We start from the raw sequence: 24,549 nt of genomic DNA on the forward strand, positions 1-24,549 counted from the left end.
GATGTATGGCTTTTGATATTTATATGGTTTCTTCTCCATGTGAGAAGGCCTCTTGGTAGACTGCATCGTCTTGATTTTTTGCCTTGGGCTGGAGGTGTAGTGGTTAAGGCTCAAGGCCCGCAACTGGAAGTTTCAGGTTCAAACAATGCATATTTCTTGATTTCTTCCTCAAAAGTATTAAAATAATCATTGAATGGAGCGTTCAGGAAGTGGAATTGTTATGGGAAATTGGAGTTGAATTCCTAAAGATTTCATTCCTTAACCACTGTGTGCCTGATAACAATAGCAACTATTTCACGAAGATATAAAGCAAAATCAGAATGTTTAGATCTACTTGAAAAAATTCTAAATACCTGATCCCATAAAATTCACAAACCTTGGTGATTAGTTCTTCCTTAAAAGCATTCTTTATTCCAGCCCAATACCTTGTAAGTATGACTGTTTCTTGGTAGACTAATCAAAACCTGCACCCAGACTCCTGTAGTTGTGTAGCAGCCAATCAGACTGGAACCGACATTTTTCAGTCGATTCTTGCTACTTTATATGCAATATACATCGTAACATATCATGGGCTGTCGATGGATGTGCTGTCTGAGGCTGAGAATATCACCACTGTGCCCTTGAGCAGGGCACTTAACCCTAGGTTGCTCCAGGGGGATTTGTCCCTGTAATAAGTTGATGGTTCATGTCATTCAATGGCGACACTCTGTGAATGTCACATAAACAAACTCCACCACAAACAAAAATTCTAATCTATTAAAATTCTGTTTAAACCAGATCCAACATTATCATACAAGGGCACAAGGACAAACAATTCAGCATGGATTAGTATTCAGAAAACTGAAAAGGATGGAAATAATTATTAGAAACTGCACTTGTAGTGTACTTCAAATCTTAAATAGCATATTTTAAAAAAAAGTGTACTCACAGATATTATATTAAAGAAATAAAATGCCACTTCAGAGTAAATAGATAACGCTTTGAGTACATTTTAAAGTATACGTTGTAATAATGTCAAATGTTTTAATATTTAGTCATGCTTTATTGAAGTAACATGCTAAAGCACATGTTAAGTACTTGATTATTATTTTAACTCTAGATAGTTTTTAGCCATTCTATATATATATCTTAAATGTACTAAATTGCATATATATGCATACTATTATATATGCATACTATTATATATATATATATATATATATATATATATACTGTATATATATATATATATATATATGATGTACTGACATCATTTGTGGTAATCTAAAGTATACTATAATGTAATTTCTATTGAAGCACGTATGTCATGTATTAAACATATGTTTAAATACATGACATACGTGCTTCAATAGAAATTACATTATAGCATACTTTAGATTACCACAAATGATGTCAGTACATTCAACAGTACACTAACCAGATTTCAAAGACATTAAAAGTAATTATGAAATTATATATAAAGATGTTCTTAAGTACCATTTAAGTGGGTCAAAACACTAAAAGGTCAGCTAACTGAATTTAATATACACGTTTTAATTTAATATCAATTAACATTACATTACATTCAGTTAACACTTGAGTATATTCATTAGTATACTTTTTCATAAGTACACATTTTAAAAGTATGCTACTTCTTTTACACAAGGTTATGTATGAATAGATTGATAAACATATGTGTGTAAATAATCACACACACACGTTGTGCTTTCATGTTTTATGGGGACTTTCAATAGACATAATGATTTCTATACTGTATGAACTGTATATTCAATCCCCTTACCCTAACCCTACCCCTAAACCTACCCATCACGGAAAACCTAATGCATTTTTACATTTTCAAAAAACATCACTTAGTCTGATTTATTTGCTGTTTTTCTCATGGGGGCAAAAAAATATCCCCACACGGACAAGGATTTCGGATACATCTTTTTTTTTTTTTTTTTTTTTTTTTTTTTTTTTTTTTTATTAAATAATTGTTTTTGTAGTTTTACAATATCAAAACCGTGGTACAGGTGTCTCATGGCAGCACATACAATCATCCATCAACTGGTAATTAAATTATTGGGTGAAGGATACCAGAAAAAAAAATAAATAAATAAAAAAAAAATAATAATAAATAAATAAAAAACAAGAGTGAAGAAATAAAGACATTCAACATTCATTCTCAATAAAGTTCCAAAGAGGGGACCAAATATGCCAGAAATCATTAGACCTCTGGCGTAAGTCACAAGTTAGCTTTTCTAAAGGGAGGAAAATAGCAATTTGATTCATCCACATATTAACAGAAGGGACATGAGGAGTGGACCACAACAGGAGTATACATTTTCTTGCTAAGTAGGTACAAAGATGCAAAACACATTCTAAATCATGACTGAGGTGTAATTCCGCTTTATAATTCAGGAGATAGATACTCGGGGATAGAGCAAAAGATTTACCAGTAATCCTCTGAACAATTTTATGTATTTCTTTCCAGTACACCTTGATCATGTCACAGCTCCAAAACATATGCATCACTGTGCCAATATTAGACTTACACTTGAAACAAAATTGGGAAACATTAGGGAAAATCTTATGGAGACGAACCGGTGTTAAATAAGTCCTATAAATGAACTTAAAGTTTTGCTCGTGATTCAATATTGAAGCCCCTCTAAAAAAGACACCAGTGCAGATCGATTGCCACGCCTCATCACTGAAATTTGTCTCAAAGTCCTTTTCCCATATCGATTTCAGAGGGTGAAAGGAGGAAGGCCCGAGATTAGATAACATATTGTAAAAAACAGAAATCTGCCTTTTGAGGGAAATTGAAGAATGCAATTGTTTTTCTATATCAGAAAGATCAAAACGTATTCTATCATCCTTTAAAAGTGATTCCAGATAATGTCTTAATTGCAAGAATTTGTAGAAATCATTGTTGTGTAAATTAAATTGCTGTTTTACTAACTGAAATGATTTCAGATTGCCCTTGTCAAATAACTGGTCAAGCTCCAAGATTCCCCTCAGTCTCCATGATCGAAGACCAATGTTCTGAATAGCAGGGGGTAGATCAGGATTGGATGAAATAGGAGATTTTAAAGATAAAATATATGGAATATTCAGATACTTTAAAACATCTTTCCAAGCCAGGAGAGTGTTTGAAACCGTATAAATATTGGACACTGATTCGATTTTATGTACACTGTAAATAAATGGTAAAGTACATAACAAGTTTGGGAAACATCTCGAAGACTCAATTCCTACCCACCGTGAATCCGTTCTATTAAGAAACCAATTTATCATATTCTTGATCTGGGCAGACCAAAAATATAACTGGAAGTTAGGGAGTGAGACCCCTCCTAGTTCTCTGGGTTTCAGTAAAGTAGAAAATTTGAGTCTAGGCTTTTTTTTATTCCAAATAAATTTTGATATGATAGAATTTATTTTTTTAAAGAAAGCAACAGTCAAATAGCAGGGCAAACTTTGAAATAGAAAATTCAATCTGGGAAGAATGTTCATCCTTATTACATTAACCCTGCCCAGAAATGAAATGGGGAGATTTGACCAGTCTGACAAGTCCTGACTAATTTTGGTAATTAATGGGGTGTAATTAGCTTTGAATAAATCACACAAATCGGGTGTAATATTTATCCCCAAATATTGAAAACCAAAGGGAGCTAGGCGAAACGGGGAGCCCAAACCAGCTTCAGGGGGAGCATACAAGTACAAGGCCTGAGATTTATTTAAGTTAATTTTATATCCTGAAAATGTGCTATAATCTCCAATAATGGAAAGAATTGTATCAACCGAAGTCTCAGGGTATTTAAAATATAACAACACATCATCGGCATAAAGTGAAATACGATGCTCGTCTGAGCCAACTCTAATACCCAGTATGCTTGTATTTGCCCTCATTACTGCAGCCAGGGGTTCGATGACCAAAGAAAATAAGAGAGGTGAGAGAGGACATCCTTGACGGCAGCCTCTGCCAACAGGAAATCTACTAGATATTAGCCGGTTTGTATTAACCGCCGCCATAGGCTGGGAATATAACAGTTTAATCAAGTTAATGAAATTTTGTCCTAGATTTATCTTCTCTAATACAGCGAAAAGGAAAGGCCACTCCACCCTGTCAAATGCCTTTTCGGCATCAAGCGACACAATTAAAGTGGGGTCTTTGGTCACATGTACATGATCTAGTATATTCAGTAGTCTACGAATATTATCAGAGCCATATCTAGATTTTACAAATCCAGTCTGGTCTGGCGAGACGACAGAGGGAAGAACAGATTCAAGGCGCCGAGCCATTGCTTTAGCCACAATTTTGTAATCTACGTTTAATAAACTAATCGGGCGGTAAGAGGAGCAGTCCAAAGGGTCTTTGTCTTTTTTTAAAATAAGACTGATAATAGCAGAGAACCAAGAATCCGGAATTACTTTTAACTCTAAAAGGTTATTAATTGCAGGCATTAAGATTGGACTTATGTCCTGCCAGAATTGCTTGTAAAATTCGAGTGGGAACCCATCTGGGCCTGGAGCTTTACCTGAGGGCATGGATTGAATAGCTTGCCAAATTTCCTCCTTAGTGAAGGGGGCGTTTAAAAGATTTCTATTAGTTTCAGAAACAACAGGAAGGGAAATCTTACACAAATAATCTGATAAGTTCTCCATCAATGCTCCTTCGCTCTCAGCTTTATATAAAGTCCTATAAAAATCAGAAAAAGTATCATTAATTATCTGGGGATCAAAAGATACGCTGCCCTCTGGGGTCCTGATTGCCTTTATAACTCTTTCTTGTTGTACCCTTTTTAGTTGATATGCAAGTAAATGGCTGGGCTTATTTCCAAATTCGTAATATTTTTGCTTACTGAAAAATAGTAATTTCTTAATATGTTCTGTATGGTCTAAATTTAACTTAGCTCTGGCTCTATTCAAATTAATCCAATTTGTCTGATTTGGTATTTGTTTGTGTTGGCTTTCTAAGTGATTTAAATCAGCCTCTAATTCTCTCCTTTTTTGAGTCTTGATTTTACTCACTAAAAAAGCATAAGAGATAATGTGACCCCGTAGAACCGCTTTAGCAGCATCCCATTTTGTTGCTGAGGAGACAGGAGAGTTTTGGTTGTCCTGCCAGTAATGAACTATTTTCTGCTTAAGGAACATACAAAAATCATCATTATTCAAATGTGAAGCATTAAACTTCCAATAATTGGATTTAGGAATGGACAAATTAACATCAAGGTCTAAGTAAACAGGACTATGGTCGGACAATACAATAGGGCCAATATGGCAAGATTTCACCTGGTGAATACATGCAGATGGAGTAAAGAAATAGTCCAACCTTGAATAAGAACTATGAGGGTTAGAATAAAATGTATAATTTCTGTCTTTTGGGTGCAGCTCCCTCCAAATATCTACTAAGCCTAAATCTTTACAAACATTTCGTAAAGAGTGGGAGGATTTATGGCCTGTTAAGGTCTGCGGGGGGAATTTATCCAGGTTATTATCCATTATGCAATTAAAATCGCCGCCCAAGAACCCCAAATTTCCACAAAACCGGTTAAACTGCAAAACTGTCTGGGATATAAAACTAGGGCAGTCAGTATTTGGGGCATATACATTACCAATAGTGAGATGTACTCCAAAAATATAGCCCGAAACTAATACAAACCTCCCTTCAGAGTCAGATTCTACATGGTCCAGACAGAATGGGATGTTCTTGTGAATTAAAATTGCTACACCCCTGCTGTTCGATGTGAAAGAAGAGTAATATATCTGACCCACCCAGTCTCTTTTGAGTTTACAATGTTCAGTATCTGACAAATGGGTTTCCTGCAACAGAGCAATGGATACGTGTTCTTTTTTAAGAAATGTCAAAATTTTCTTCCTCTTTATAACATGGCCGATACCCTTCACATTCCAAGTTACAAGCTTAACAATATCATGCATACAGAAAAGACCAAAAACAAAATGTTAAGATGCTGAGAGCTGATATAAGTAAAACTTGCACATAAAAGACACCAAATTTGAACAGAACCACGAATTGAACGCTGAATTACCCCGAATAAAACCACCCCCCCAGGCCCCATTCCCAAACAATAGGGCACAAATAACATCAAACAGTCACAAAATGAGATGATGAACATAAATAAACCTGTCATCATACTGATGCCACTGAGAAAAATAGCCTCCTCAAGAGAGCGTCGCTCCTATATAATCTATAGAATAGATTACGTGTTTTAAATAACTGAACCCACTGATTTTTTTTTTCCTTTTTTTTTTCTCTTTTTCCTCCTTTTTTTAAACATAATAATAATACTAATACATTAAAAAAGAAAGAAAAAAACGGGAAAGAAAAAGTGGCACAGACGCATGTCAAATACTGCGTCCAGAAAAAAAAAAAAAAAAAAAAAGATTCTACTTAACGAATATTAAAAACAACGATGCACAGTGATGATCTAAAATAGATTAGAAGAAAAAAATTTTTTTAATTAAAAATAAAAATCTAAACTTACAAGTCTGGTGGGTTCAAAAAGAAAAATAATCCTCCAGGAAATAAGGACTAGCTGCTACATTACAGCAGGTCAGAATTATCTGTCCAGAGAGTCCAGAAAAGCTTTAGCCGAGTTCGGATCTTCGAACAAGCGAATCTTCCCCATGTGTAAGCACCTGAGCCGGGCAGGGTAGGCGAATCCGCGATATAGGCCACGAGAGGACATAATCTTGACCACTGAGCTGAATTCGCGACGTTTCTGCAGAACACTGGTAGATAAGTCCGAATAAAACCGCAGCTCCGCGCCCCCATGGTTAATCGTCTTCTTCAACGCTGCTCTGAGAACAGTTTCCTTTTCGGTAAACCGCAAAAAACGAATCAGAACACTCCTCGGGGATGAATTCAGATTACTGGGCGCAAAAGTAGGAGATCGATGGGCCCTCTCGATATCCAAGGCGAGAGAATCCGCGGGCAAATCTAGCCATTTGGGGATAGAGGAGCGGAGAAACGACGTGAGCGGACCGGAACCTTCCGCTCCTTCTGGTAGACCAACTATTCTCAAATTCTTTCGTCGGCCTCTGTTCTCTAAATCGTCCACTTTTGACTGAAGTTGTTCCACCTTAGTCAGTAAATTAGCAAGCTGGCCTTCGGACACTGCCGCCGAGTCTTCCGCGGAAGAAATCCTCCCTTCAGCCTCCGTTAGACGAGTCTCGATACTCTCGATCCTCTCAGTGAGGGCCGCGAAAGAGTTTTGTAGCGAGGAAACTGATCCAGCTATTCCCTCCAGCTGATCAGTTATCCCATCGAGACGAGAGCCGTTGGCTTTTATTTCAGAGAGTATCAGCGCCATGTCCGATTGGGCCTCCGCTTCTGATGGCGACGAGGTGGTCTTCTTTTTGTCCTTTTCTTTTGCCTTCTGCGAACGTTTTGATCCGAAAATCGGGAATTCTTTGTCCAAACTGGGGTCAGACATAATTGACGGTCCGTGAATAAGATAGAACGATAGATTTGGAGGAAAAAATGCAAATTAAATAAACATAAGAGCGGAGCAGAGAACTCAAGCAGCCATCTCGCTCTGGGTCACGTGACCACCTCGGATACATCTTTGTTGGGACATTTTGTCCTCATTATGTACGGTTTACCCTGACCACACACACACACACAGAGGCAGATTATCCTCCCACAACAGGGGCAATAATGAGAAGTGAGTGGAACGCTGTGTGCCTAATTACTGTCCTCAGTAATTAGCAATAAGCTGCCGCTGTTTTCTTGACCAGAAGAACTGGGTGTGCACACGTAAGTGTATGTGTGGTATCTCCACACCATGGAAAACAGCAGATGTATTCACACGTCCTTGAGCAAATGAGAAAATGACCTGATAATTTGTGTTAATGAATTTGTTTTTAAGCTATGAACTCATAACTAAGTCATCCTGGGTGGCACAATTGAACCACATCTCAGGTTGAAATTTCAGAGAAAGTCCTACAAAAAAAGAGATCCAGTTTTATCTTGATCTCCATGAATAGGGAATTTCGATACTGCATCAGGATGTGTGTGTGCATGAGACAGGATCTTCAGCTGTGGCGTATCTGTTCGCACTGACCCTAATGAACAACCCTTCTCCTCTCTCACACTCTCTCCTTCTTTCGCCACATGTCTGTAGTCTGTCGTCTCACGGAAGGGCCAATTAGGCTGGTGTGTGGGAAGAGGAAGCACATGACAGGGACAAAGCCAAACACTTTACTCTCAATTACTCTCCCTCAACAGGCACACACTGACTTCACTCACACACATCCTCAATCACTACACATACTAATGTAGCACCTGTGCATAAACATGTTCAACTACAGACTTATGTGAGTCAGACTTATAGGAGAATCAAAGTAACACGTTGAATATACCTGTAGCAACTCCAAATGTCTTTAAAAGTTTTGCTTTTAACAAACTTACTTATAACTTTTATTTATAATTCTTACTATTATTTTATATTCTCGCTTATTACTATTTTTTTTTTTTTTGATTTACACTACATTCAATAGTTTAGGGTCAGAGTAAGATCATTTTTTCTTTGAGAGAGAGAGAGAAATTAATAATTTTATTTAGCAGGGATGCATTAAATTGATCAATAGTGACAGTAAAGACATTTATAATGTTACAAAAGATTCTATTTCAAATAAAGTATGTTCTTTTGAACGTTATATTCTTTAAAGAAGTATTCGTTTCCACAACAATATTAAGCAGCACAACAGAAAATCAGCATTTTAGAATGCTTTCTGAAGGATCACGTGACACTGAAGACTTGAGTAATGATTATGAAAATTACGGAAATAAATTATTTGAAAATATATTAAAAAAACTGTTGTTTTAAATTGTAATCATATATTACAATATTACTGTTTTTTATTTTTGATAAAAAAAAATCTTTTTATTTGTAGCCTATACAGTTTTTTGTTCTTAAAACAGTCATATTTTCAGTGTGTAGTGCAGTGTGTGACCATTTTCAAAATAATAGGTATTAAAAAGCGGCACAAAAGCTGGTGCTACTACACACTGCACCTTTAAATCCTCTGTGGTTGACAGTGTTACTGCTGCATTGTGGGCGCTCACCATCATCATCCTCTGGCGGGCCGTCGTATGATTTGTCGATTGCTGCGCGGAAGCTCTCGTTGCAGCCACGCCCTCTAACCATGTGTGGGCGGGGCCTGTGGAAGGGCAGTAGCTCGTTCCTCTTGGCCTCTGTCATGGCAGTCTGCAGACTCTCTAGAGAGCTGGACTTCTTAAGGCCTAGCGTGGGTCCCAACTCAACGCCACCGCTCACTAAGACAAAACAATGAGGAAAAATAAAAACACATATTATGACAATTCAACAGCCTGCCAAAAAATGCCTTTTCTTTTCATTCTTAACATCTTCTCCACAAATTTCTGCAATCAATTCAGGCCAAATTAAATTCCAATTCAGGCCATTAGGTGTTTGGTGTGCCATTTCTGCGTCATGCAAATTTGATAATAAAGAAATTTAAGATTAAAGTTGAAAATATCTCATTGAATCGATATTCCTGGCAAAAATAATAGTAGTTAAGCGAAACTGACAGCTTTTGTGGCATGATGCTATCACCACAATAAAAGAATCAACCCTCATAAAAAAAAAAAAAAAAAAAAAAAAAGTATATATATATATATATATATATATATATATATATATATTTTTTTTTTAAGGGTCAAGGTTACGGTAGGGTACTTCGGAAATCGGGCAAATTTTTGGAGGATTTAAATGCGAGATTTGCAAATTAAGTGTTTTTATATAATTATAAACACTTAACTTATTTGTAAAAACATGTGCAGCTTTACTTCAGCTGTAAAGGAGGTAATTTGTATTTAATTATTTTATTTACAGCCGTTAAAGGGTTTTAGGTTTTATGGTGTAGTAAAACTAGATATAACTTCACAGACATAACATTAGTGATATATATTTTACATCTTGTGGCTGTACTATTGAACATTGTTGTGGTAATCAACATTTTGCCACAAATGTTGTCAACTGAGCTTAACTTGTACTAAACCTGAAATACTCCTTTAACTTCCACTGAAAGTATGACATTTAAAATATAACTGTCTGTGATGAAACCATTGTACTATTTATATAGCACATTGCAACTGGTTTACTTTTTTTTGCATTTCTTTACATACTACTTCTCTTTCTTATTTCTGCAAATGCATGACATGTGAACAACAAAGCGCCTTTACATTTTTGCAAAACCAAACCTAAACTTAACTAAAGCTTTACAACTACATTTTTGCTGCCTAGCAATCACTGGTATTAGGAAATGTTAATAGTTCTTTGTGAAATGCTAGCTCATTTGTTTCTGTGATTTGATTGCTAATCAAAGATGGTGGGTCAATAGAGACTACTGGAGCGTTTCCCAAATGCATTCTGGGAAGAAGACAAAGCAAAACGTTAATAATGTTTGAAGTGCCAAAGGTGGATCTTTATAAGACCGAGCATGTATGTGAGTGTATGTGTGTTTTGTGAGTGTGTGTGATTGTAAACACTCTCTCTCCTCTAATGAAAATGACTTTTTAAACATGCGTCTCCACAGGGAATGATGGATGAAGGCTCAACCCTGGGACTCGTTTCTCCATCAATCAGAAGAACCTTCTCTATCTCTCTATCTCCCTGCTTTCCAACTCTGCATACCTCCATCCTTCCTTTCGTCGACCCCACCCTTCTCGATACATCTCCTACACCCAGAATCATTAGCTAAAGCGCTGCAGCTCCTAGAATGCATTCATGAATCAGGAAATCATCGTATCGACAGGTGGTGCGCCTCACTGGAATTCCAATCAGCCTGGCCTGCTGCCGGCACCGGCCCCCTTTTTGTTTGGCTAATGGTCGTTTAAATGAAAGTGGAAGTGGGATCAGTCGTTTAATCTGTGTGGCCTCCAAACTGCCAGAGAAGGCCAGACGAGATGAGCCCAGCCCGGCCCAGCTGCATGCTTTCGGCTCTCAGGATTATGACACAGGAGAAATTTATGCACATATAATTTGAGATGTGGCAGAGAGAGAGAGAGAGAGAGAGAGAGAGAGAGAGAGAGAGAGATGAGGAATGGCATGCTTAGAGATAGGGAGGGTGGACATAAATGAGGACACAGCTGGATGAGAAAGTCTCCATGTAACATTACAACACATGACAAACTTTGAAGTTTGACAAGAAATTAAAGTCCATGAAAGGATGACAAAGGATTATATGTGGATATACATGTGACACACTATGTATGGATGGATGGGATTTTTTACCGCTTTTGAAATAAGTCGGTTCTGCTCACCAAGGTTGTATTTTATAGTATAGTATACATATTATAGTAATTGAAAATAACTGTTTTCTATTTTAATACATTTATATGTTGTGATGGTGAAGCTGAATTTTCAGCAGTCATTACTCCAGACTACTTACAAAAACTACTAATTAAAATAAATAAATAAATAAATAAATAAATAAAAAGCTACCCCAAACATTTGAAAGGTTTTTTTTTTTTTGAATCTTTAGAATCCATCACACTTCACAACATGCTGGTATTAATGTAAAGTGGGAACTTATGAACCTGCATGTGTTGGCCGGAAGCGATGTTTCATAGTTATAAAGGTTTAAACTATTAATATTCTTCTCACAAGCAATAATCATTTTGCTTCAAAAGCCATTGACTCATCAGCTTGGCTAGTATGCATTACCATTGTGCTTGTTTTGTGTGGTATTTAGGGCGTCAACTTTGGAGGTCCCGTACACTTACATTATATGGACTTTCTAAAAATCTTCAGTTGTGCTCGTCTAAAGAAAGAAAGTCATATTCATCTGGGGTGGGATGAGGGTGAGTAAATGAGAGAGAATTTTCATTTTTGGATAGAGTATACCTTCAGTTGTGAGAATGAGCACTAAGAACGGGCCACAGCCCTGACAACTTGAATTACTTTGAAAGAACAAGTTTTACTTATCAAGGGCTAATCCTCAAGTTTAACCAGAAAAGACCGAAGCAAACCACTCTTAAATTGGACTTTCAAGCACAAGGCAGTGGTGGATCATAGGGAAATGTTCATTAGCAGCAGTACGGAGCGTCAGGGAGTGGGAGAGTTCGCTGCAGCTGAGCTCCAGTCCAGACTCTGGATTTGTGCGAGAGAAGGTTTATAAATAGCAGGCCGCTGATGTACCAGCCAGCGTGACTGAAACGTTCTCTGTACGAGCACAGTTAGTGTCACAAACGTAATTACTTCTGTCCCACGGCCTGCTGATGGAATTAAGCAGCTTTTGAGAGGTCTTCTCTTTGGAGGACTCCAAAACTTTTTGCTTGGAGGAGAAGAGTTTAAATGTGTGTCTCGGGATACTAGCGTGCTTTAATCAGACCCACGTACATGCTGGAAAAAAATCATTAGAATACATAATAATGATGTGGGTATTTTTTATTTTTTTATGACAACCTCTGTAATCCCTTTTTTTTTTTTTTTAAGTGAAGTATTAGTGATAAAATGTGAACATATCTTGAGCTTGTGTTAACCATAGACCTTATTTTAGGCATTTAACCAAAAAACCCTTCAAAAAACACACTGACTTTGGGACAGTTAATTTATTTAGAGTTTTAAGACTCATTCCTGCAGCAAATAACTGCCCTGAGGCATTGACAAGATGGCCGCCAAGTGCACTAACTTTGGCTGCTTCCGAAAGCTTTATATATTTTAACCCATCTGGTCATGGAATCGAAAGCACAGGATTATGGGATTTCACAGGCAGCGAAGGATACATCAATAGACGCTTTTCCACCGTCGGGCTGAATGGTTCTCATTGCGCAACCATTCCATTCCGTGCCGATCCAGACCAGCTGGTACAGTTACGGTTACATTTTCCAGTCTGGGGCTAATAACGCCCGCTCTTTGGAATGTAATACAAAAGCGTCAGTCGTTGCCTTGGTAACGCAAGAGTTTACAGATGAAATGAGCGACCACGTTATGGAGGATGATCAGATATTTCTTTTAATTGTATTATTATTTGGGGTTTACGTCACTTAAGGCGAGACACTACAGGTGAATAGGGTAAAAATTTTAACTAGCAGATATCTTTCCCAGAAACTTTCCCAGTTGATTACCTACATTAAGATGAGAAAAAAAATTATTACAAGTTTTCTGTAATTTAATGTTTAAATATGCAAATCAGGCAATATCTAATCAAATATGCACTAATTTGCATATATTTAAAAAAACGATATCTGAGTATTGGATAAAGCCAGATTAAAAATTATTTTTTCATTGTGTTCACATATTAGATGGGAAAAAAATTACAGAGGGATTTATGGATATCTACTTTTGTTATCCTGTAAATCAGAAAATACTGTCAATAGCCTTAAAAAAATGATTTTCGCCATGTTTTTTGGAATAAAATGTTATATAAATCAGGCTAGGAATAATATATTTACAAATCCCTCTGTAAATGTCTTCATAATATAACTAGGTACAAGTCTGGAAAGTTTGGTGTATATAGGTGCTACTGAAGTGGAGATTTCGTCCTTGGAGTATGAGAGAAAAGTCATTTTGAGAAAACGGGCTTTAAAGATTTTTCATCAGCCAATGAGCTTGCGCATTCAGCCCTTTTACTTTCACGATTGGTTGCTGATAAAAAGGAAATGACCATATTTGGATCCGACAGGATTGTACACAAGAGAGAGAGCTTCCTAACGGTGCTTCTGATGACAGGCTGACGGCAGAGATCGCGGAGCAGCACGTTGATTAAGAATGCAAACTTTTGTTGAATTTATGAGAAATCTACAGACGCAAACAGACAAAGTGTAATAAAATAAAGACCTAAATGTGTATTTTGGACTTTTTTTCAACACAAGTCTGAAAGAAGACATGTTATTGAAGACAAATATCCCCAAATCTCAAACTTGACCAGTAAAAAAAACCCGATGTTTTTGCCTGCCGTGTCTCGCCTTAAACAGAGCGATTAGCCAGCTACAGAGAATCTGGTAGCCAGGCAACAGACAAGTGACCAATTCTGAGTTGCGACATCACTTCACGAATTCTACCAGAACATGTTTAGCGCGGTTAGACAACTGTGCAGAGAATTCTGGACCGTGCCGTACCAGGCTCAAGTGGAAACACAACTGGAACCGCCCCTTGACATCCCAAGAACTGTTCGGCCCGACGGTGGAAAAGCGGCTAAAAGCTGCTAATCAAAAAAACGATCCGATGAGGGTATGCCAGTAGACAGGATGTGACACAATCATTGGATTAGGACGTGCCTTGTCACCTTCCTACCTCCGTATGCAGCATTTTTCCAGCTTTCGGATACAGCCTATGTTTCAAAACATATTTAGCAGACACTATAAAGAGAGATATGTGGAGCGAATCATTTGATAGGTCAGCCGTCTTAGTGTCATGCGTGTTCTCCTGTCACACTCAGAAACACTTACTCTCGGTTCATAAGTACAGTGTTCAGGAAGCAGCTTTTTGTGAGTTATACTCCTACATACCTTATGTACCGAGTCTGTCAATCAAACTCAATGGTGTATTCAAGCAGGAAGAGATGATAGAGACACATGCCAGTTACAGTTCAGACACACTCGGACATCCTACACAGACTGTAAACCCCGTTCTCCTCCCCACCGGATGGCATTAATCACTACAGCGCAGGTATTAAAAACCTGTAATCCTGGGCTGTTATGATATTTTCGCAGCGAGAGATGTATGGCTTTGATAATTGCCTACGGCAGACCTTTAAAGGCATCTCATAATTACGGATCACCTTTATTGGGTTAGCGTGCGTAAGGGAGTGTAGCAGGGGTCGCTAGCTCTCTGAGACTGATGGTTGTGGGCGGAGGGGTCTGTCACTTTTTGAGTGCAGGGTGATGGATGGTCACTTGCACTGGTAACCAGCACACACCATTAAACCTCGCCCTCATACCAGCACGAGACAGAGAAACCCTCCCAGCCAGAGCTTTCATCTTATTTTGATGTAATAAAGATTGTATCGATCAATCAGAAACTCATTATGAGCTCGATCACTGTAGGCAGGGCTGGTTTTGAATGTGTGAGTGTGAATGTCAAGCCCCACAGATCTAAGAGTGTGAGCTGAGCTGACTGAATGTTTCACGAACAGGACTCAACCAGGGGGCGGGACCCAATAGCAGCACTAAAAAAAATAAAAAATAAAAACTTAAAAGGGGGCCTCAAGATGACTTAAAGTCATCATTCAATGATTTAAAGTCCCCTGTAGTCAATAATTGTATCCCTTCAAACTCATCTTTGCTCACCAAAATGACATATTTAAATATTTGTTTTCCTGTGAAATTTTTTTCTTCATGCCTTAAAATAGCTTGAATGTAACTCTACACCCTGCTTCATTTAGTATACGCAGATCCATGAATATGCTATTTAGTATACGCGGACCATGAATATGCTGCTTAGCCCCGCCTCCACTCACTCACACAAGCTCAGAGATCCACTCGGCCAACTTACTGAGGTAAACGCTGCACAATGGTATCACTCTTTACAACGTCGGACACTTAAGGGTAATAAATATGATTAGCCTTGACTATGTTATCAAACAGCTAATAATGTGTTGCTAATGTTACACAAACCATGTTCCCTTTCGCCATGTAAGAGTCAGACAGCTGCCTTCTAACAATCAGCATCCTTAGAAACGCTCGAAACTCAGAACGTCAGTGGAGAAAGGCATATAGTTCATCATAACAACCAAAAAATACCGGGATAACCTGGCTTCTCTTGAGACTCCCTTGCTTCATGGCATAGTAATGATTGGTTTCCCGAAAGCCCGCCCGCACGTTGACGTGAATGGTTACAAGGTAGTTTGTGAAGTAAGAAACACCAGCGATTTTAAAACCGCCTTTTTGAGACTGCATTTTGTTTTTGAAAGAAATTATTTTACTCAGCAAGGACACATTGATTAAAAGTGACAGTAAAGACATTTATAATGTTACAAAATTCAGAAAAAAATTGTTCTTTTGAATTTTCCGTATAACATAGAATCCTAAAAAAAAAAAAAAAAAAAAAACAGTAACAGTTGCCACAAAAATATTAAACAGCATAACTGTTATCAAAATTGATGTTTCAAATGTTTCTTGAGCTTGCTGCTATTAGAAAAAGCTGCTATTTATTTGCATATTAGAATTATTTCTGAAGGATCATGTGACACTGAAGAGTAATGATGCTGAAAATTCAGCTTACCCATCACAGGAAAAAAATACATTTTAAAATGTATTAAAGGAGAACTCCGGTCAATTTTAACATTGAGCTAATTTTTTTGTACATTTGGAGTGCTGTCAGTACTGAGAACAACGACAAAAATCGGTGTTGCCTACACCGTGTTATCCTCGTTTTAAAATTTGCACCCTGTTGACTTCAATGGGGCAGGTTTTAAACCTGCTTTTAGCCTCTTAACATCCTTGATGTGTCATTACAAGTGCACAGGTCATGTGAGTGATTCCTTCGGAGTGAATGCGGGTGAATCTGACTGCAGTAGATGTGAAAGATATGAATAAAAATGATGTTTATTCAGCCAGCGCACATACCTGTATTTACATCCTGTTTTCGGTCGAAGTCCACAGTAGTCGATTGTCAAGTTCATGCGCTTGATCATAGGTACTAAACCTATGCACTTGTAATGACACATCAAGGATGTTAAGAGGCTAAAAGCAGGTTTAAAACTTAACCCATTGAAGTCCACAGGGTGCAAATTTTAAAACGAGGATAACACGTTGTAGGCAACACCGATTTTTGTCGTTGTTCTCTGTACTGACAGCACTCCAAATGTACAAAAAAATTATCTCAATGTTAAAATTGACCGGAGTTCTCCTTTAACATAGAAAACTGTCATTTTAAATTGCGCTAATATTTCACAATAATACTGTTTTTCTACATTATTTTGGATACAATAAATGCAGCCTTGGTGAACATAAGAAACTTCTTTCAAAAACATTAAAAAACTTTTGAAAGGTGGTGTATACTAGTTCTAGTCTGCCAAGCTCTAAAATACTTTATCGGGTAGAAATTGTAACAAATATTTTCATAAATCCTCATCCCTAATCCTTATCCAGCAAATCACAAACAACTGGAGAAGCAATGGGGCCTTTGAATATTGTTGTGGACAATAGGGGGCCTTTTAAAGTTTTAAAGTAAAATATTAATTAAAACGAGATACACATTTCAGTTTACTAAATACAAATTCTTAGCTTGAAACTCTAAATATGTCATTAATCAATAATTCACCAGCAGACACATCCAGATTCAAAATGAAGTTTAAGTGTCTGACTCTTATAGTGACTAACAAATTGTTGCTGGTCTATTTGCGATCTTTTCAGTCAAAGTCTAGATCAACAATCACATGTACACACAACACTGCAGCACCTTTACAATCAACTGTGACGAATGAATAAAAGTTACACACCAGAAGAGGTGACTTCATCGTTTATCTGGATGCGTCTAAATTCATCCAAGTACACCTGGGAAAATACACTAACACACACAGAGAAACAAACAGATGGCTTTCAACAGCGTAAATTAATCTATCAATTCCAATCAGTGAAATATGGCAGCTTTCAACTTGAATCAACAACAAACTCCCTCTCAATCGTGTACAGAGATTAGCGTGCGGGCACACTCAAATGAGACAGAGAGAGAGAACAGTGTGGCATCAGGGCTCTCAACAGGCCAGCGCTTGGCAGTCACTTGTATGTTTTCAAAGTCAAAATTACACAAGAGACAATGAGCAGCACAGTCTGCACTCACCACAGCCAAACTTCAGAGGATTTATGCACAAACAGGGTACAACGCTCACATTTAGCCACATTTTCTCAAGGCTTCCTGCAAACATTTTTGGAAAGAACTATTTTTATGAAAATGTACGTCTGTCCTTTTTATTGCTTATTTTTGACAGTGTAGGTCAATATGTCCCTTGCATCATCATACACAACCGTTTAAAAGTTTGGTGACTAAGATGTATTTATTTGTATATATATATATATATATATATTTTTTTTTGATACAAAAGATTTCCATTTCAAATAAATTCTGTTCTTTTGAACTTTCGATTAATCAAGGAATCCTGAAAAAGTATCATGGTTTTCACAAAACTATTAAGCAGCAAATCAGCATATTAGAATGATTTCTGAAGGATCATGTGACACTGAAGACTGAAAATTCAGCTTTGCCATTACAAGAATAAATTATATTTGAATATATTTTTTAATAGAAAATTTCAGAATCTCTCTATTTTCACTGTGTTTTTACTGTATTTTTTATCAAATGCAAGCATAAAGACTTGGTCAGCATAAGGGATTTCTTGCAAAAACATAAAAAAAAATGTGTACCAACCCTAAACTTTTGAACGATAGTGTACACTCACCTAAAGGATTATTAGGAACACCTGTTCAATTTCTCATTAATGCAATTATCTAATCAACCAATCACATGGCAGTTGCTTCAATGCATTTAGGGGTGTGGTCCTGGTCAAGACAATCTCCTGAACTCCAAACTGAATGTCAGAATGGGAAAGAAAGGTGATTTAAGCAATTTTGAGCGTGGCATGGTTGTTGGTGCCAGACGGGCCGGTCTGAGTATTTCACAATCTGCTCAGTTACTGGGATTTTCACGCACAACCATTTCTAGGGTTTACAAAGAATGGTGTGAAAAGGGAAAAACATCCAGTATGCGGCAGTCCTGTGGGCAAAAATGCCTTGTTGATGCTAGAGGTCAGAGGAGAATGGGCCGACTGATTCAAGCTGATAGAAGAGCAACTTTGACTGAAATAACCACTCGTTACAACCGAGGTATGCAGCAAAGCATTTGTGAAGCCACAACACGCACAACCTTGAGGCGGATGGGCTACAACAGCAGAAGACCCCACCGGGTACCACTCATCTCCACTACAAATAGGAAAAAGAGGCTACAATTTGCACGAGCTCACCAAAATTGGACAGTTGAAGACTGGAAAAATGTTGCCTGGTCTGATGAGTCTCGATTTCTGTTGAGACATTCAGATGGTAGAGTCAGAATTTGGCGTAAACAGAATGAGAACATGGATCCATCATGCCTGGTTACCACTGTGCAGGCTGGTGGTGGTGGTGTAATGGTGTGGGGGATGTTTTCTTGGCACACTTTAGGCCCCTTAGTGCCAATTGGGCATCGTTTAAATGCCACGGCCTACCTGAGCATTGTTTCTGACTATGTCCATCCCTTTATGACCACCATGTACCCATCCTCTGATGGCTACTTCCAGCAGGATAATGCACCATCTCACAAAGCTCGAATCATTTCAAATTGGTTTCTTGAACATGACAATGAGTTCACTGTACTAAAATGGCCCCCACAGTCACCAGATCTCAACCCAATAGAGCATCTTTGGGATGTGGTGGAACGGGAGCTTCGTGCCCTGGATGTGCATACCACAAATCTCCATCAACTGCAAGATGCTATCCTATCAATATGGGCAAACATTTCTAAAGAATGCTTTCAGCACCTTGTTGAATCAATGCCACGTAGAATTAAGGCAGTTCTGAAGGCGAAAGGGGGTCAAACACAGTATTAGTATGGTGTTCCTAATAATCCTTTAGGTGAGTATATATGAGATGAGACCGTATCTCTCTCTCTCTCTCGAAAACATGGAGATTTGTCAGGTTTTGTATTTATTCGATCGAGCAAAGGGCTGTTAGAAGATAGACTAGTGTTTTACAGTTTGTAATGCTTTGACTTGAATTGCTTACATTGGGTTCTGAAACACACTAAAATGCATCACTCCAGTTGACACACACACACACACACACACACACACACACGCACACACACACACACACACACACGCACACGCACACACAAAGACAAAGAAGATCTGCTCTGGAAGAATATACCTGTTTGAAAGAAACAGAGAGATGTAAAAGACTGATGTTTGTTAAAGAGGGGGTTCTGGAACCATCCCAGCTCCTGACTGAGTGATATATGGAGAGAGGGAAACCACTCGATGAGAGAGAGAGAGAGAGAGAGAGAGAGAGAGAGAGAGATTTGTTATAGACAGTAAGCATTTATCTGTCTCTCAAACAACACACATGCGTGTGTGTGTGTGTGTGTGTGTGTGTGTGTGTGTGTGTGTGTGCGCGTGTGTGTGTGTGTCTGTGAGTGAGCGAAAGAAAGAAAACTCCTGACTCAGTCTTTAAGCATTTGGAGGTGAGAAGACACAAACACACACAGTTTGAAAGCGCTTTTTCAGCACACATGCCTTAAATCCATTTACAATACTGTGTAATTGTATTCAGTGCTTCTCAACCGGATTTTCTGACATTATTGGGCATTTAGCGGCAAGAAAAACTAAAAACAAAACAACCACTGAAACTTTTTATGTATTTTATAAAGATCTTCTGACTCACACTTATATTTTTAGGATCTATGTGTGCTGTAAAATGTAGATCATTTCTCAAATCATGTTTACCCTGGTATAAATGTTATATAAATAATTGCATTATATTATGTGTATTCAGCATTCTTTAAATCTCCCTGCTGTCCACAGACCTTCTTGACAAATTCTTCTGGGTCATGGCCAACTTGAGAACCAATGCTCTCAAAAATCAAAACAAACCAAACCAAAAATATGAAAAACGAATGCAATCTTCCATACGTAGATACATCAGCAGAGACAACGTCTGAAACTATCTCCTCCATCTGCGATACAAATGATGACACACTTGTGCACACAGCCTGCGTCAAGCTTTCATTTTTGCCAATTTAATTCCAGTAAATTTCCTGGTCTGTTTCTGCTTATGTTCTTGGCATAACGGTTAAAACCTCAGACAGATATCCAGTGTTTTTCCAGTGGATCTGCAAAGAAAAAACAAAAGCAAGGAAACGCATCTGCGAGCTCCCCACTCGGGTCTTGTCAGCGATTTTCAGTTTGCTGTGAGATGAATGACTGCATAAAACAAGCTGTTTAATGCTAAATGATTTACGGCAAACCTCTCAAACACACTTAGTGCTACAGGTTCAAAGACGCTGATAGCTGCATAAATATTGACAAACTGACCAATCACGGTTTAGAAAAACGATTTGTCCAATCATATCGCTCTTCTCAATGTTGGGTTTTCCCAAAACTACACACAAACTTATCAAATTGCAACCAATATTTACTTTGTCTGATGTTGAATTAGAATCAACATTTACTCCTGAAGGCAGGAGGTTTGGCACAACAGCCTGTGTTATTTGAGCATGACAGCACTTTCTGCGTACAGTATGTAAATCATTAGCAGAAAGAGAAAGCAGATTCAGTAAGCGAGAACACAGGACGTCTGGTTTTAATTTCTATTGTCTGTCTGACAGCCTCATTTGGGCCTTACTGCACACTACTGCTTGACACCAGTTGTATTTTACACATCTGAAGATGATCAGAAGACAAGGGCAACTGTTCGTTAAGACTCCATCTACAATGCAGGGACACAAAACACTGGAGTTCAAAAATATATAAGATGTTAAAACTCCATACCATTTGTTTAGAGAGAGTGGAATCATATTTTCACTGGTTTCTGACTAGTGCGGTGTGTGACCTTCCATGTCTCAGCGAGGGTCTGGATGAGTGGGGAGTTTTGAGTGGTTTAGCCCTAAGCTCTTCAGACAGAGATGGATGAGGAGTCAAATTCACAGGCGCAAATATTCTGTTTAGTGTTGCCTTGAGCAGGTGCTGGATATTACTTTGATACACACCGCTGTGCAATAAAAACTCCTGGTCTCAGGCCTGGTCCTGAACATTTACACTTTTTTTCTTTTTTTTCTCAGAGAGATTTAATTATATTTAAATTTTTAATGAGCCACATATCTTCTTTAAAGGAGTAGTTTATCCAAAAATGAAAACTCCTCATTTGCTGTATCTATCCGCCATGCCAGGTTTGAGGTTTGACGGCAAACGGCATTGGCTCGTGTTTCGTAATTTAAACGAACGCAAGTTTGAACATGCAAATGACATCTGATCGCTAAGACGTTGAAGACTATCAATAAAAGCAAAACTAAAATTTCAGTCTATTCCTCAAATACACAGTGAGAATATTTTGTGCTTGTCCTTTAGTTAGGATTTTTTCCCCCCAACATACGAATGGTCAATTTTAGCAATTAATTTATAGACTTGCATATATATATATAAAAATTAAAAAAATCTTAAAATATTTATGAAAAATTGCAACAAGTTGGAAATTATACAGTTATAGTGTCATTCCATAAATTTAGAAACACACTTAGTAGTTTCAAGACATTCTTACTGATTCTTTCAAGATTAATTTCATGCTGAATAACAACAATTTCTTGGTTTGCAGAAGTATAAACTTGTCTTTCATCACAACTGCTTCAGATGGCATACATTTTGCAAACTCTGCGTGAGACACATCATGCCTTGGCTGCCTTTCTCCAGCATATTAAAAATCATAAGAAAGTGAACAGTATCTGACGTTCAAATTTTCTAAACAAAGTGTTCCCTGGTTTTGGCAAAGGGGGAGTTTTCCATGACTGGAAAGGAAAGTTGGAGTGTTTGTTCTGGGCCAAAGGCTGCTGTGGTATTGGGGTGTGGAGGGACCTGTGGTTTCTGTATTCAGGCCAAAGTAGAAGGAGAATAGGTTTCCCAGGGTGCTTTGCTCTTACATTATGTTCTCCCTGTACTTCTGGAAAAATACTTCATCATCACACACACACACACACACACACACACACGCATAGTCCGCTAATAGAAAGCAAGACTCTGCTACGGCGCTCAAGAGCTGAGGCTTTAAAGAGAAAGAAATCTCATGCTCCTTCTCCTCACTCTTTCATCTGCACTTCAGTGCAATTAAGGAGGAAGGAGAAGGAGGAATGAAGAGGCTACTCAGAGGAAGTGGATTCAACTACCCTCATACACTCAGACACAGACAGAGAGAGATGGGGAGAGAAACAGGGTTTGAGGGAGAAAAGGAGAGCTGGTATCTAGGGAAATATACAAAAACCTGCCAGTCTTGTATATATGGACTTATGTCTGATGATATGGACTTTAAAATATGTGAAAATTTACCTCAAAAGTGACTGATTCGGGACTCTCTTTATAGGCACGAACTCCACATAACATACAAAAATTGCACAAGAGATTCAACTCAGAATGTGCTATGCTAATAGTCAGATTCGGTAATAAACATCAAAAAAGACACAGCAACAGAATGCATTTATCAGTAAACAAATGGCAAAATTTTGCAGGCAATAAGGTCCGTTGTAAATTATGCAACGATGTTGGAGGCACTGATTGACCCAATTTCGAATTTGAACTTGAACTCAATGCGAAATCTGTGTGGGGAAATCTTTCTCTCTTACAAGATATTCCCGATTGCGTGGATTGCTATTGAAACAACTGGATTTCGCCCGCAAAAAAAAATGTGAATTTTTTTTTTGAAAAATGGTAAATATGACTGTACCTTTAGAATTTGGTCAAAATGACATTCTGCAGCAGTACGCTCTAGATTCACTGGAACGTAACCAGTTCAAGTTTGGTTATTGCTGGACCACCGTAATGGATACGGGATCATATTGGCTACCATCCTATATGTTATTATAGAATTTTGGCACTGTATAAGCACAGGGAATCAAAACTTGTGAAGAGAAAACGTTCTCCTTATTGTGTTGGACTGTGTCCCGCATCTGGTGGCTGGATGCAGATTATTGCCTTGAGCTGCTTGGCCAGAGAGAATTATGGGAGTTCTCGGAGCAGGAGGTGTAACACAATTTTGATGGGAATTGGATTCTGAGGCTAGGAATCACGTGTGGGTGGGACCACGGCTGCCAAGAGAGGCTGGGGCACAAAAAGAGGGAGGGAATATGAGGAGTGATGGGGAGAGAGCACAACGTGAGAGAAAGCAGGAAGGAGAATGGGAACCCAGTGCCGAGAAGGTTTTAGGGAGATTAAAAGCCCAGAGCGAGGGGCTCTTAAGACCATCCTGCTAATTAAATATGTCAAAGCTCATAAAGACGCATTGGGGCCTTTTCCCAGAGCCAAGCTTTACCAAACCCACCTAGTCAGCAAAGCCTTCACATCTTGTCAATAAACATTAGTCTGGGCATCAGTAAAACATCCACAAAATGGATTGGTTTATTAAACGTATTACCAATCCCTTTTTTACTACAGTCTCTCTACAGAAAAATTGCACATGCCAAAAGAGAGTCAATACTCAAAACTACAGGGGAAACTCACACCGCAAGACAACAGCACATACACATATAGATAGGGCAAGGAACCCAGAGAAATCCGCGAAACAAGAGGCCACTGTAGACTGTGGTGACATATTCAACTGGCAGGCATGTAAGCTGTATTGAATTCAACTCGGAAAGTCTGAACACTACATGGAAAGTAATAGAACATCACTTGATGTCCCAATTCCAACTTGGATGCCTCAGGCCGAAATCTAACTTGATAAAAAAAACTGATTTAAAGGGTGTGTTCACACTTCTTGTTCGGTTCGCTTGGTTTCTTTGGTCCGGACCAAAAACACAAAACATTTAGTCCTGGTCCGCTTGGCGTTCAGATTGGCATTTTTAACAC

The 24,549-nt window shown here is 38.2% G+C and overlaps 1 protein-coding gene across 3 annotated transcripts in view; it reads right to left on the bottom strand.

Moving 5' to 3' along the window:
• Nucleotides 1-24,549, bottom strand: part of pard3bb (par-3 family cell polarity regulator beta b) — a 335,104-nt gene that overhangs the window by 113,565 nt on the left and 196,990 nt on the right. For all 3 annotated transcript variants that reach the window (XM_084421753.1, XM_084421752.1, XM_084421754.1), the window contains one exon: nt 9,074-9,283. In XM_084421753.1, coding sequence (XP_084277879.1) covers nt 9,074-9,283 — 210 coding nt within the window. The remainder of the gene's footprint in view (nt 1-9,073; nt 9,284-24,549) is intronic.

This window comes from Rutilus rutilus, assembly GCF_951802725.1.
Source record: "Rutilus rutilus genome assembly, chromosome: 10".
Taxonomy (NCBI): domain Eukaryota; kingdom Metazoa; phylum Chordata; class Actinopteri; order Cypriniformes; family Leuciscidae; genus Rutilus; species Rutilus rutilus.